At 41.4% G+C, this 16,585-nt stretch overlaps 1 protein-coding gene across 2 annotated transcripts in view; it reads left to right on the forward strand.

Annotated features, from left to right (window-relative positions):
* Positions 1-16,585, forward strand: part of LOC140118962 (C4b-binding protein alpha chain-like) — a 124,966-nt gene that overhangs the window by 21,596 nt on the left and 86,785 nt on the right. For both annotated transcript variants that reach the window (XM_072137459.1, XM_072137460.1), the window contains exon 5: positions 548-595. In XM_072137459.1, coding sequence (XP_071993560.1) covers positions 548-595 — 48 coding nt within the window. The remainder of the gene's footprint in view (positions 1-547; positions 596-16,585) is intronic.

Raw genomic sequence — 16,585 nt, forward strand, 5'->3', positions numbered from 1 at the left:
AGAGCTTGTAATTACAAATGGAGGTTAGTCAAGACAAGACTAATCAACCTGAGCTAGAACAATCATGCACAGTAGCTGGGGGATGGTGCAGCAATTGATTATTCTGCCTTCAGGCACAACCCAGGGATTATATCATCCTCTTGTGCTGTGGATAACTAATGAGCTAGGAGAAGCGCTGTACCAGCCATAGAAGCCACAGAGCTTCATTATCATAATTTTATAATTGTTTTATCAGAAAAACCACTCAGCTCAGGGATTAACCAAGATATGATTCTGCCTCAATGTAGCTACAGCATTCTCAATGTATGTTTGCTTCATATTGCATGATATCAAATGGTAGGTTTCCTTTAAGAGCACTAATTTGCTCTTAGAGTTTTATGAAGTGGTAGTGGTCTTGCGTGTTAGTTCCCACATGGTCATACTGAAGATAATCAGTTCTTTGATTCTATTACTTTAAGAGAAACCTTAGAGTTGTACAAAACTAAAACAGAGGATGTTGTTTTATTATTTATTGTTTATTGTAAACACTTTACTATTTTCTTTCCAGATGATGATGCTTGTGGTGAACAGACGCAGTCGGAAAAGCAGCTTACAGGTACAATCGTTTCCTACTAAGGGCTCCTTCACATGGCCGTCTGTGGGGACGTACATATGGCCGCAAATTTGCGGCCGAGAGTACGTCCCCATAAGCGGCAATAGCGGCACGGCGTGTGTGCAGCCGTGCGCCTCTATTCTCTATGGCAGGAGAAGGGGTCTCCTCCTCTCCAGCACACGGCGGTATGCCCGCACGGCGGGCATACCGCGTGTGAATTTACCCTAAAAATGAAAGGAATGCACAGCAACATCCCATTATAAATGTTCTAGTGTCAACCATCTGTTACAGAATCTGATCAAAGGACAAATGTCTGAACTTGTCAAGAAAAAAATAACGCAATGACATGAAATTGTGCCAGATCGAAAACAATGTACTTTATATATTGGCTTAATTTCCTGCTCACAAAGTTCAGGTTGCTTTTTATTTTATGAATATGGAAAACATTAGAATTGGTCCTCCACCACAAACTACATGAAAGTGTATGATGATTTTGTGTGTGCAATGAGCAGTGAGAAGTAAATATGAACTTGTCAGTGCCCAAACCTAACATTATTCAGTAAGAAGGAAAGTTTGGAATCTGCCATAGGTAATGGCCACTGCTACAGTGTCATTTCAATGTGTGTATATATATTTTAAAAATAAAAAGCAAGAACATCAGCCTTCATCATGTACAATAAATGAAAACATGCATTCAGTGGTGAAAGTAATTGAGCCTTTGCTAGCCTTTATTTTGACTGAGTTTTTTGCAAGGGATTACAGCCAAGCATTAAATGTGGCTATGAAACTAATTCTCAAACGTGCTTCGAAACTGCCAAGTCCACAGCAGCTTTTTATTATAGGCTATAATTTGCAACATAAATGGAACAGAGCTGTCAATCATTATGCTATAAGCCTGAATCTGAATCCTCAATGCTTAGTAAGGGATGGTAATTTTCAAGCAGCATATGTAATGGCCCACAGGACAGGGCATCAAAACCGTTCTCATTTTCAAACTAGCAAAGTGTGAGTAGCTCTATACATTAATTCATATACTTGTATCTATTTCCACTGGACACCCTCCCCATTTCTTATCTTATATTGCCATCTAGTGACCTTATGTGGTATTGCATCAGCCATTTGATTCGAGTTTAGAGCAGTGGTGGCGAACCTATGGCACGCGTGCCAGAGAGGGCACGCTGAGCCCTCTCTGTGGGCACGCGCACTGATGCCTGAACCACTGCCGGAGGTTCACTGGAACTGACCCTGCTCAGCCGATCTTCATGCTGTGAAGGTGTCAGGTGTCTGTGGAGTTTCCTGCGTGCCAGCGCTGCTGTCTGATCACAGCTTACACATGCTTCAGCAGGCAGAAGCACGGAGCTGGCCACAGAGGTCAGAGGTTGCATGTGGGCGGAGTCACAGACGCTGGAGACTCACACAGCGTCTCCTGCCTCAGCCCCTGCTCTCCTCCCGCTTTTCAGCAGGAAGACCTGAAGATAAGAGAACGATGCAGCACAGGAGTCCAGGCTGTGAGATAGATGGTGGGTGAGCTCTCAGTTCTGCTCATTCCAATTACATTTAGCTTCCTGTGTCACCCGACCCCACAAACAGCCCTGATGGTTATTCACTCACTGTACATAGGACTGCAGGATCCCAATCCCTATCAGACACTCCTGTGTATAGAACAGCACTATTGTCCTTACACAGGACTGTCTCCTTTACATGGAGGGAAAAGCAGCAGTCCTATGAAAGTTACATGCAAAGGACTGCTGGCTCACCCTCTCTCAGCCAGCCCTGTAAAAGGTATAAAAGCATTTTACCCTGCACTGTTTGTGTCACATTGAGAGAAATACAGCAGTCCTAAGTAAACTATGGAACATTAGGCTGCAGCAGTCCTGTGTAAAATACAGCACTGCATGGTGCAAAAGCCATTTGAGTAACAGACTGCTGCATCTTATTGCTCCATACGTTACAAAGGACTTCTGTAGCTAGACAGCTTTCATTCATTACATAGGACTGCTGCCTCTTTCTTAATGTAAAACAGTGATGTATAAGGTAGCAGTCCTATGCAAGGAAAGAAAGCAGACAGACTGCAGCAGTCCTGTGTAATATATGCTATCTGGTATCCCAGCAGTCCTGTGTAAACTTAACACTGCACTGTTAAACCCAGTGGCTCCCTATGTATGTAGTGATCTATTTTTATTATTAATTACTAACCTAGGACTGCTGCAGATTTTCTAGTTATCTATTTTGGCATTATTGGGCAGTTTGCATTTTAAAACGCAATTCAATTTAGAAGTACTAGGGAGGAGTTACTACTGATCAGGAACTAGCCCCGAGTGTGAATTGCCTTATTGGCACTTTGCGATAAGTAGGTACATTTTGCGTTTCAGTTTGGGCACTCGGTCTCTAAAAGGTTCGCCATCACTGGTTTAGAGGGTTGTTCTGACTATTAAAATTAAATGTTTTATTTGTAATTCTTCCTGCAGAATCCCATGGTACCCATTGGTTGGTAAAACCAGACTACCTTCCAGTGGGCTCCTGCTAGGGTTTAGAAGAGGAAGTTCATTGTAAGGCTCTGAGTTCAGTTCAGTCTTTTGTCTTTCTCCATCAGTCTGATCAGTGAGTCCGATGAGACTGTCAGCCTGCAGCTGTGTGCCTAATTCCATAGAGACCACACTGGGCAGCTGTCTAAGGCTAAGTTCACACTGCTGTTCCTTAACTCCGTTCCTTACCTCTATTAAAAAAGTAAAGAATGGAGGTTTAATAAAGCTTTAACAATTAAAAATCCCATTGACATCAATGTCAATTTTATGTCATCTTTAGGCAGGTATCCATTATTCATGCGGTTTTTGGACAGAAATAATGAGGGAGACTGCAGTACTAATGGATAACGGATGACTGCCAAACTGACCATAATGGATGACTTAAAATATACAGTGATTTCAATGGGATTTGTAATTGATACGTTAGCGCTCTGTCACATGTTTTTAATGTAGGTAAGGAACGGAGGTGAGGAACCGTAGTGTGAAATAAGCCTAAGATACCATCCAGCCCCTTTCTACTGGAACAGGGCTGAGGTACTATCCCAAGCTGAGCTACAGATCCAACCGACCACTGACTCTTCAGAGAGGAACCATTACAGCTTCCTACCTATTGCTTTGTTGGATTGTCTGCCAAATAAAGAGGCTGTGAGTTTATCGTTTATTATCCCTTTCCCCACATGTGATCCCTGGCTGCTGCTGCTAACATCACAGGCCTCCCTTTCACCACACAGGATCCATCAATACACATACACTGGGAGTTCCCCAGGGGGAACATTCCTTTACATTGTGACCACTCTTGCTTGTCTTGATGGGCGTAGATGAGGATTGTTGACACTACAATCTAGCCACCCATGCACAAGGGAATCCAGCTGCCCCCACACTGTGGTCAGGCCTTGGTGGGTGGGTATTGCACATGCCATTAAATTCCAATCTTTGTGCCCAATTTAGAGTAAAACTACAAACTTTAGTGACGGTAAACATTAAAGGAAATCTACCATCAAAATCAAGCATGATACATACAGGACATTTACTCATAGATCCGGGCACTGTGTAATCTTCTTAAATTTGTTATCCACGGACTCCTTCCCTCTTAAATCAGATTTAAAAATGTTATTAGCCGGGTGTACACCTTAGCCCCTCTGTAATCTGGTTTTACAGACTGTTACACGTCTCAGCTAGAGATGAGCGAGCACTAAAATGCTTGAGTGCTCGTTACTCGAGTCGGACTTTTCCCGATGCTCGAGTGCTCGTATCGAATAACGAACCCCATTGAAGTCAATGGGAGACTCGAGCATTTTTCCCTGAAAGAACACATTGAAAGAACACTGAAGAACACATTGCAGATGTTTGCAGATGTTTTCACTGAAAGAACACTGAAGAACACATTGTAGATGTTTCCATACATCTGCTAACTTATCCGAAGACACGAGTGCCGAACGTTGTTCTTTACAATAGTATGTGAAGAACAATATGTGTGAAGAACACATTGCAGATGTTTCCATACATTATATTTTTCTAAAAAGTATCCAACTCTGTTGAGCAGAATATTAACGTGGCTTGCACTTGGCTATATGACAATCAAGCATCTGAGTCATGTGGGGGTTGCATGAGTCATGAACTCATAATGTTAAAACCTGTTCCACTCTTTGGATTTTCTCTTCTTCCAGTCTCTTCCACAGTTCTGTGACCATTGTGTTTTTCTTGGCCAAGGATTTTGCAGAGGTTTTCTATTGGGTTTAGACCAGGACTTTGGACTGACCATTTCAATGTTTCAGTGTTTTCTGTTTCAAGGAACTGCTTTACCCGTTTGGCTATGTGACAGGAGGGCATTGTCCTGCATGAAAATTGCTGGATGATTGAGTGAAGAATGGAAGAAAGAACCATTTGTTGAAGAAGGTTATGATACACACTTGCATTCACTCATGTCATGTAGCTGAGAAGTCCAACTCCTGCTGAAAAAAACATTACCAAATTATGTCACTTCCTCCACCACTTTCACTGCCTTCTTTACAACTTTGGCTTCTGTCTTTCCACAGTTTGCCAACAAACATAATGGGGCAGATTTACTTACCTGGTCCATTCGCGATCCAGCGGCGTGTTCTCTGCGCTGGATTCGGGTCCGGCCGGGATTTAATAAGGTAGTTCCCCCGCCGTCCACCAGGTGGCGCTGCTGCGCTGAAAAGCATTTGAACGCGCTGGAGTTCACCGGCTTGGGCTGAGTGAAGGTAAGCGCGTCCCGAGCGACACATTTTCCGTTCTTAAATGCGGTGGTTTTTCCGAATACGTAGGGTTTTCGTTCGGCCACGCCCCCCGATTTCCGTTGCGCGCATGCCGGTGCCGATGCGACACAATCCGATCGCGTGCGCCAAAATCCCGGGGCAATTCAGGTACAATTGGCGCAAATCGGAAATATTCGGGCAACATGTCGGGAAAACGTGAATCGGGCCCTTAGTAAATGACCCCCAATGTTTCCTAACCGACCCAAATAAATTAAACCTGCTTTCATCACTAAAATCAATTAGGTGATGTGCTGCTCCTGCACTTGGGGAACGTAGGTAATGGTCTGCTAGAAGGGAAATCTTTACTTCACAAGGAGGGAAGGTATCCTCAGCTGGTTAGGAATTACTGGCCATTAATCCTGCTCAAGGTTGACTTGAAAATCTGTGCAAAACTCCTCACGTCGCAGATAACTCCTGTTAATAAATCTAATATCACCCGAACAGAGCAGAGTTTATAAGAGGCAGGGAAGGTAAAGACAAGTCTCTTACACTGATCCAGGCAATTAGTTATGTGCATAGCCACGAAATCCTTCTCATCCTTCCCGGTACAGATGCAGAAAAGGCTTTTGGTAGGGTAGATTGGAGATTTATGGAGGAAGTCCTTAAGGGATTCAGATTACCCCCCTGCATTAATGTCAGCCGTATTAAGCCTGAATTCACACCCATCAGCACAGATCAGGGTTAATGGGGTATTTTCACTTCCTTTCAACATAACAAATGGAACACAGCAGGGGTGCAGGTTGTCCCCTACCCCCCTACCCCCTGATGCTGAAAACAGTGTTAGATACATTTTTCACCTCAGGTTTAAATCTTAGACTGCCCAACAGTAATGTGGATGCAATGTCCAACGAACAGGGGGTCACAAGACTTACTTGGCAGGGTGTAGATACCTCCTCTGTGACAAGGGAGAGTCTCAGCATATCCATCCCCGCCTACTCCTACTGACATTGTCAAGTAACTGGAGGGATGTACCAGAGAGCTGGGCAAAGTTTCAGGACATGACTGAATGCATAGGGCAGACACACTGCCAGGTGCGGAACTATTAAGTAGATTCAAGGGGCTAGGGCAATTGCACTTTATTAAACTACAACTTAGGTCAAGTTTTGCACACTACTGGAGGAACTGGCAGTGGGGGCATCAAAAGCTACCACAGTTTCCTTTCTAAACAACTGCCTAGCAGCATCTAAAGTGCCATACTTACCTCTGTATATATCTGCATTGGAGAAGGGCTTCATCTTAAGTGACTGGGATAAGACCTGGATATTAATGCACTCATATGGGTTCTCTAGATGTGTTTGGCTCCAAAAAAAAGCACCTTAAATTCTTGGCAAGGTGGTACAAAACACCAGATCTTTTGTATGGTTGAGGTTTGCATAATACTGGTTATTACTGAAGGTGTAACAAGGAACTCAGAACTCTTCAACATATGCAAGAGTTTTGGTCGGTTGTGCAAGAAAATATTCAAACTACAGTACATTCTTGATTGACCTCCTTAGGATTAAAACCAGAAAGCACATGCTTATCTTCATTAATTATAGTGACCCACCTGATATCAGCAAAATTGCTGATCCCTCTGTATTGGCAGCAGCCCATTGCGCCTCCTTTATCTGTTTGGAAGGAAAAAGTCTCTCAAATATGTGGTATGGAAGAACTTTTGTGATGGTCCTTGCATACACATGAACAGTTCTGCAAACTGTTCATGTGTATGCAAGGACCATCACAAAAGTCATCATGGATGCAACATATGGAACAGCCATCATACCTAGTACCCTAGCATTCTTAGGTGCACATGTTCTTAGAATTTATATCCAAAATATACACTTTATCCTTGCACTACTACCCCCCTTCGGGAGTTAGGCGATACACACATGCTGTTCTTTTAAGCTAATACATAGATAACTTTAAATTGTCTTAGATGGAGCTGGAGCCACAAGGTGGCATATGTATGTAGTGGTGAGAGATCCCCATCCACCCTCACTTACTTCTTTCCTACTTCCCATTCCCTCTCCATTCTTTTTTGTTCAGGCCTTTGCTAGGCATCTGGATTTTGAGTTTGTTTGGTGAAAAACAATAAAAACAGAATTGACAAAAATAAAATGAGCTGTGGACCACTTCTCTGTCCACACAACATGCTCTCCAGCAAAAGAGCCCTTTGATCCTTTCTGCCAATGAGAGATTTGGTCTCTGCATAATGATCTTTCAATCTAAATACTTCTAAACGTCAAGACACTGTATGACGAGACAGATCCTTACCATGTCCAGTGCCTAACTGGCGAGGAATTCCAGCTGCAGTGTGGAAAATTACCATGGAGATCCTCTGCATTATCCTGTCTTCTCTTGCATTTGTCTTTTGACAGTCGACGTGCCTTCTTGAGGAACTTGAATGAGTGTGTAATGTTGTAAAGATGCAGTATTCTAGAAATTACAGACTTGGAACAACCGACTTCTCTAGCAATGGTCACCCCTTTGGCCTTCATCTGGATAACTGGCTACCAGAGGGTTCAGTCACTTTGGTCAGTGATAACTGGAAAGTTAAATAAGTATTGTCAGAAAATTAAGGAAATTACTATCAGGTACCAGAATAACAACAATAACTCACAGGTATCTGAAAGTATTACCTAATTATGATGAGTGTTCTTTTACAATTATATCATTTAAATTTTTATTCTGCGCTTTAGAAGATATAAAATTTATGAAATAATCTTAAAATCCTTCTATTTTTCTCTTATGCTAAGGTATACTCACATAGGAATACACAATATCCTTGACATTTAGGAAATTGTGTGGTGTTCTCTAATTTTGATTTCCAGCGTAGATGAATAAACAAAAAGTCAAACATTTTTGTGTGCAATCGCTGTTATTACATTTTCACCAAAAATACTACTCCCAAGCAGCTGTAGGAACAAATTTAGAAGGGGCTGCAGAAGAATTAGCAAAAATGCAGCCAGATATATTGCCCTGTAAGATAAATCAAGCATGTGGATACCAAATTTATATAGGTTTTATTATGTTTAAAAGGATGAAATTGAAAATCTTTTGTATAAAAAAAAAAAGTCTTTGTCCATATTTTGACGCCAAAATGTAGATGATGTTTTCATTGCTACCGTTGGGAACTGCATAATCTTTGATTTACTTTTTATTCAAAATTTTCTGTGTTATGGAATTGCAAAAAAGTGGTGGTCTGGACATTTTGGTGCTGCGAATAATTAATTTTATATATTTAAAGATTACACTTTTTGTGGCATGGAGACACCTAACAAATTTTTAATTACATTTTCTTTACTTTCTTTATTTTTATAATTAAATCTAACGGGGGAAGGGGGGTCACTGTTTTTTTAGGCCTCCAAGAGTACTTGAACTATAGGGGATCTGATTATTAATAGCATATACTTCAATACAACAGTATTTAATGTTTAACATCTGCAATCAGAGCCAGCATTGATCTCAGGTGTTAATTCAGAGTGTTTACTGCATTATGCAGCAAACACCCACTTATATCTAATCTCCCCTGTATTTTTTTTTTATTCTGAGCAGTGATGTGAAGCCCTTTCTGCTCTCTGCCTCACTATTGTATTCCATAAGCACTATTTTCTAACAGGTATTATTAATCCCTGCTTAGTGTATCTTTTGTTACCCAGCTGAATGTGACCCTAAGAAATGAGGAGAGAAACAATTCTGTTAGAGAATAATGTACAAAAAAATTGTATAGCCAGACAAAAAAGGAAGGAAGAAACTTACTGCTTAGAACTATTTTAAGAAAAGACATAAAATAGTAGTTTGGCTCTCTAATCAACACAGAGAAATAAGCTGGTACTAAGTGTTGAGATGTGCGGATTATAAAAAGCCTTTATTTAGGCTTCTGTACAAAAATGCTCACATTAATTTGAGCAAAAATAAACAAATATAGCCAAAATGCTAAAGATTGAGTCTGCATTTTGAGTCTGCAGTTTTTTTCTCTGATGTGTTTTTTGTTGGAATTTTTGGATGTGTTTTAGCTTCTGAAATTTTATTACCATTATACTGGATATAATTTCATGTAACAAACATGAACACATCATGTTACAAAATCATCAAATATTGTGGCAAGAGTAATGTCAGTCTACTGTCCTACATAGGTAACCCTTTAATAGTAATCCTATTGTATGAAATCTGTTCTACTCCAACTAAATCAATTCTAGGGAACTGAGTTGGGTTTCCAGACCACAGTGAAGAAGCTATCAAGGTTTTCTTAGGGTATGATGGTCCAAACAGTATTTCAGAAATATAGTCTGAAGTGTAGATGTCACAAAAACATTAACCATCATATCATGCAGTATTTAAAGGGATGGTTCAAGATTGTACACAAATCTTGAGGTGGTTTGAGGAGGGTTCTGTACAAAAAAATAAACCTCTACTTGCCATTTCTGGCATTCCCCGAGTCCCCAGCCATCATCCGTCGGCGCGGAACGTAAGGCATTAAAGGAGAATACTATGGTTTGATGGCACAAATAGAGGCACTATGGTTGTCTATGCACAAGAAAAACAAGAAAACCTGTGTGAGGGTCGTTGATATATTTCAATGGAAAATGAAAGGTATATGACCATTAAGGCAGAGAAGGAAACCTGTATAAAATCCAATTTATTTGATATAGGTTAAATCATAGAATCTGATGGCTTACGGGTCATCTATGGACGTTAGGAGTGTTTAGTGGCACAAAACTGGACCTGACGCCAAAATTCATAAGAAGTTTGGGTCTGCATTTGGCTCAATCTGTCAGCTGCATTTAAATCCCTGTGTTCACTGGCCAAACCCAAATTTTAGTAGGTTTGCTAATCACTAGCCCTCAGTCATAGGATGTGGTTGATCAGACTGCTGGGGCATCATACATTTAGTTGGTGGCAGCCTGAAAGTAGAAAAAGATAAGTACTAATGGTTATAACTCTGACTAGCATTGCTATGGAAAGGAACAATTGATAGCAATAATGCATAGAATGTGGTCCTTTTGTCACTGCTGTGAATTTGGTTGTTACTGTGGTGGAAAACTCTGTGAAAGTCATTGATGGAAGGGCCACAAATGGAAGCTACAACTTGCCAAAATTTTTTTCTCTCTCTACTTTCGGCTGTCATTTTCAACTAAATGTGAATGGTTTAATATTGTTGTACCATAAAAAATCATATGTAGTTGAAATGGTCATCTACCTTTAATTGACAATGTTTGTCTATTATCTTCCTTCTAATGCAATTACTATGAGTGGTTACATTTACATTTTGAAATAGCAGTTCAATGGCAGGTTAACAAGATCAAACACACCAGTGCATCATCATTGGATATCCAGGACACAAAAGTACAAGCAAGCACTGACCCTTTAAGCAGAAGATAGAAGGATTGTGGCACTCGCCGGTAAAATGTCTTCTTTATTTCATCAAAAAATAAAACAAGTCCGACATGATAGCCCAGTCAGTGTACAGGTAGAAGCACTGGCGCTATCTCTACCCTATAGAGTGGCGTCCTCACCTGGCTCTTAATGCGGCTGGTGAGACGCCACTTCTCCTGTAACCCGGCAACCAAGAGGCTATAGCTAATAGCGGAAGTGCCATGTATTCCTAATTAGATACGGTTTTAGGACATGAATGAGTAAAAAAAGAACACACAATTATCAGTTTTAAAAAATAAGTGAAAGTGGATTACAATCTGGAACTACTCATTATCCTATACTTTATAAGCATATAAAGCAAGACGAGAGAGCATAAGAACATCCTGAACCGAGAAACTAAAGTATGCACATAAGTACTGACATTGTCATATGTACATCCATGTAAAGATATACAGCAGAACGAATAGCAGATAGGACGGAACAAAGGGGACCGAATAGGACGACAGGCGGGAAACATTAAAGAAAGACCCCCATGTCGTTCCTGTCATTTAACCTGAAAGGACCTCATAATCCAACGCGCCTCTTTCCTTAGGAGCTCCCTATGGCGATCCCCGCCCTCGGGCAGCATAGGTACATGACTAATGCAACCAAAGCAAAGAACTTGTGTGTCACCTCCATGTACTATATTTACATGCTCTAATAACCTTGGTGAGCCTTTTTCACTTTTAACTGAATAACAGTGTTCGCTGAATCTGATATACAGCGGCCTTATTGTTTTACCTATGTAAAAATAGCTGCAGGGGCACAAGATAACATAAACTACAAACTGTGAGTTGCATGAAAAGAATTGGCGTGCCGATATTTTAACTCCTCCTACGCACAAATGTTTAGTTTTTCTATAACTTTTCTATAATAGTTTTTCAGATAACTATTCTGATGCAGGAGGCTATTGGTAGCCGTGCTTTTTCTTTAAACTGTAGTGGACAGAGATGACCCTTTTACTTGAGATTTTAGAAGTAAAAAACATATTCATGGTATTAGCATTTAAATAAGACTTAAAGTCCTGAAAAAGTTCTTCTGTGCCTGACCAAACTACAAAAATGAATGTATATATTTGGCAAACAGGTTTTTTTTGTAAAGACATATTTATCCTTGAATACAGTCAAAATTTTTTTAGCATAGGTACATGCCATGGGGGCACCCATGGCTGTACCGTCCAATTGCTTATACCAGCAGTCTTCAAATTTGAAAGAATTATTCGTCAGAATGAAGTGGATTGCATCACAAACAATCAATGAGCATAGTGTCTCTGTTGGTATTAAGAAGTACCTTTCTCACAGCTTCTATCCCTATCTCATGAGGAATTCTCGTATATAAACTTGTATATGGTAGCCAAACTAAATCCGTTTTGCCAGGGAATGTTTTAAGGCTGCAAAGAAAATAGTTGGTGTCCTTTAAATACGTGGGTATTTATTGTAAAATCGGTCTTAAAACCCAAACCACGTATTAGAGAGAGATTCAGTAATGGACCCGACTCCCGCCACTATAGGGTGTCCTGGAGGCGATTGAAGGGTTTTGAGTATTTTTGGGAGGAAATACCAGCGAGGTTTTTGGGGGTGGGGAGGGAGCAGGGGCGGACTGGCTATTCAACCCACCGGGCCCGTTAACGGTGGGCCGCCAGGTCCGGGGCCGATCTGGGGCCGGTCTGACGCTGGTCGGGCCGACCGCAGGTGAGGCACCGCACTAGCAGGCAGCCCAGTGCTGGTGCTACGTGGCTGCTGATCAGTGCTGAGCCGACAAGTGTACTCAGTACACTGAACACTGTGACATCACTATGCTAAGGCCGGCTGCTTCACACGCTGCTGCTCCTACAGCGCAGTACGGGGGAATCAGAAGATGTCCGGACTGGAAGTAGTGGGCGGAGCTAAGAATAGGAATCAAGGAAAAAGCCAGCAGATGAGTGTGGTGTTGAGGTGTTGGGAGAGGGGGTCAGGTGTGAGGAGATGGTTCAAGAGGTGTTAGGAGAGGGGTCAAGGTGTGAGGAGATGGTTCAGGAGGTGTTAGGAGAGGGGTCAGGTGTGAGGGGATGGTTCATGAGGTGTCAGGAGAGGGATCAGGTGTGAGGAGATGGTTCAGGAGGTGTTAGGAGAGGGGTCAGGTGTGAGGAGATGGGGTGAGCAATGGGGCCGGCAGGTGTTAGAGGTGTGATCAGATGGGTCGGTAGTAAGGCAATCTGCACAAATTGCGGATTCCCTGCAGATTTTACACACAGATTTCGGTGTGGAAAATCTGCAGCGTAATACAGTAGGAGTAAAGTGAATGTAATTTTGTAAAAGTAATGCAGATGATGCGTTCTTTCTTGCATGTTCTCACAGATTTATGCATGAAAGACTCTCTCAAAAAATTCGCACATATTAGATTTTAGATAGGGTTTTCCCATGAACAAAAGTTAAGCCCTAGCCACAGAACGGCTGTCTGCTCCATTAGTCTAACGGAGCCCTCATTTTCGCAATCTGTGGGGGTCTCAGCACTGAGAACCCCACTGATCAGCAAGTTAGGCCCTATCCTGTGGATAGGGCCTAACTTTTGTTCATGAGAAAACCCCTTTAAGGTGTGGGATTTGTTCCCTATTTGGGTCTATGGGAATGCTAAAAATCAGTCTATACTCTTGTATTTATGGCGCACCCATAGACTCTCCATTCTGCACAACAGAGAGAGGGGGAAAAGTGGGGGCTCTCTTTTTCATGATAGGTACAGGGCCTTGTGGAAAGATTACATGTGCATACTCAATTGTTGGGGCACTAAAATTTGGTAAAATGGGGGTAGAGCTTGTAGGTTAGAGTACAGTACAATGAGAATTTGGTAGTTATACATTGGGGCCCGTGCCCCAAATCTTTTACGAAGCTCGCAACGCCCATGCGCTTGGGACTGATGGGCACTGGCACTGCTTAAGGATACCCAATTTACAGACAACCCCTAGTCCAGTGGTGGCGAACCTATGGCACGGGTGCCAGAGGTGGCACTCCGAGCTCTTTCTGTGGGCGCCCGGGCCATTGCCCCAGCACACCAGATAGAACTCCTACTGAATTTTCCTGTAGTTCCAAATAAACTAAAAGATGCTGATTTCAGTGATATTTTAAAGTGATACGAACTTGGCTACATGGGACTGTAGAAAGAGGGGAATCTGTAGACAGGGGCAAATGCTGGCCTCATGATTCTCTGTATACAGAGGAACACTGGAAAGAAGCTAAAATGGTGCAAATTTTCCATCTTTTTTTCTACTATGTTGCTGTCCTCAGGAGGCCAGTATGATTGAATGTTGTTGAAGAACAGGGAGCAATAAGTTACTGCTTTATTTTTGGTTGGCACCTCGCGATAAATGAGGGGGCTTCGGGGTTGCAGTTTGGGCACTTGGTCCCTAAAAGGTTTGCCATCACTGCCCTAGTCAAAGGTGGACCCCTCTGCCCACTGTGACTTCTGGTGACCTCTCTGGATGTTACTTTAGTCCCAGGCTGCAATAATCAGCTGTAAGGTGTCTGTAATGAAGCTTTATTGATAATCCTTGGTCCCATTACAGCAAAAAATTTAGAAACTACAATTGTCACTGGGGCCAAAAAATTTTTTTTTCTGGATATACAACTATAAAATATACAGTTTTGACTTACATACAAATTCAACTTAACCGGTTCGCGACCGCCCGCCGTGTATTCACGGCGGCGATCGCGTCGCACTGCATGGAGAGGGCTCACGGGCTGAGCCCTCTCCATAGCCGGTAAGTCTTTGCTGCATATTGCTAGCACCGATCGCGGGTGTTTTCACAGCGTGGGCTGCCGGCAAAGCCCATCTTACCTGGGATCGCCGCTCCCCGTGACGTCATCGGGGGGCGGTGATCCGTCTCCATGGTAGCCTCGGGTCTTCCGAAGACCCGGGGCTATTTCGTTTTAACCCCTTCATTACAATGTGCTGATAGCTGTAATGAATGAGGAAGAAAATCCCCATATACTGTCATACTGTAGTATGGCAGTATATGATAGGATCGATCAGACAACCTAGGGTTAAAGTACCCTAGGGAGTCTGAAAAATAGTATAAATAAAAATAAAGTTAAAAAAAAAAAAATTATAATAAAAAAAACCTAAAATTTCAAATCACCCCCCTTTCCCTAGAACTGACATAAATATAAATAAACAGTAAAAATCATAAACACATCAGGTATCGACTCGTCCGAAAATGCCCGATCTATCAAAATATGATAACAGTTTTTCAATGCGTTTAACCCCGTAACGGAAAATAGCGCCCAAAGTCAAAAATGGCACTTTTTTGCCATTTTGAAAAATCTAAAAAAATCTATAAAAAGTAATCAAAAGGTCGTACAGTCCTAAAAATGATATCATTGAACATATTATCAAATTTCGCAAAAAATGACACCACCCACAGCTCCGTAAACCATAGTATAAAAAAGTTATTAGCGCCAGAAGTTGGCAAAATCAAAAAAATTATTTTTGTACAGGAGGTTTTAATTTTTGTAAATGTATGAAAACATTATAAAACCTATACAAATTTGGTATCCCCTTAATCGTACCGACCCAAAGAATAAAGTAGACATGTCATTTGGGGAGCTCAGTGAAAGACGTAATATCCAAGCCCACAAGAAAATGGCGCAAATGCGTTTTTTCACCATTTTCATTGCATTTGGAATTTTTTTCCCGCTTCCGAGTACATGGCATGGAATATTTAATACCATCATTATGAAGTGCAATTTGTTACACAGAAAACAAGCTGTCACACAGCTCTTTACGTGTAAAAATAAAAAAGTTATAGATTTTTGAAGGTGGGGAGTGAAAAATGGACATGAAAAAACAGGAAAGGTCCCGGTCCTTACCCGGTTAAGAACAAACCTAAAGAACCTATCTTGTATGTAACCCGGGGACTTCCTGTATCTCATTAAGGCAATAATGTCTAATCCTTGATGTTGTCATCCAGTTTTTATCATAACTGAGGGATACTTTACTTACAGCTATTTTGCTAAACTTCCACCAATGACTTATTGACCCCGCCCACCTGTGTCGACCACGCCCAGCTAAGCTGACACCACCTAAAATATAGGGCCACTTTTAAAAAAATTTCCAGGGCCACTTTTTTTTCCCAGTCCGCCCCTGGGAGGGAGTTACTTTTCTGCAAAGATTTTACTTAATATATTCTTTTCTATCCCTATTCTTAGAAGGGAGCATAAATTAGTCTTAATTTTAGGGGTAGGGTCTGAGGCCAGTTTTTTTATAGACTTGCAAGTTGTTCAGCTGCCTATATACTTCTTTCTTGTAATAGTCCCAGGTCATGACTACAGCGTTGCCCCCCTTTATCCGCTTTTTTTTATTATTACATTTTCATTATTTTTTTTAACCAATCTAGCACTCCTTTTTCTTCTTTTGTAATATTATAAGAGTCCTTATCATACACCAAAGCTGTAAGGCAAAACCCTTTTTTGAAACTGATCGAGGGCTCCACCTTGCAACATAGGGGGATTGAATCTAGATTTATTACCTCCTCTAAAAGTTGTCTTTGTTTCTGATTTTTCTATAGGAGGGTATGTATCCTTTAAGTCCATTAGCGCTAGAAGGAACTCTCTATCTTGAGAAAAATTGAGAAAAGCCTCTTCAGGTTGATATTGCGTACACCCCTGAGAGGTCTATCTCAAACTCATCAAAATTATCAGTTAAACAGAAACCCAAAACCTTTGACAAGACTGATATACACGCAGGACTTAGATCAGTCTCAGTGAGATTAACCACTAAGAGGTTGTCATTATTGTCCTCCTCTGTTCCTTCTTCTTTTATTG

The sequence above is a fragment of the Engystomops pustulosus genome, chromosome 2 (genome assembly GCF_040894005.1).
Source record: "Engystomops pustulosus chromosome 2, aEngPut4.maternal, whole genome shotgun sequence".
NCBI lineage: Eukaryota > Metazoa > Chordata > Amphibia > Anura > Leptodactylidae > Engystomops > Engystomops pustulosus.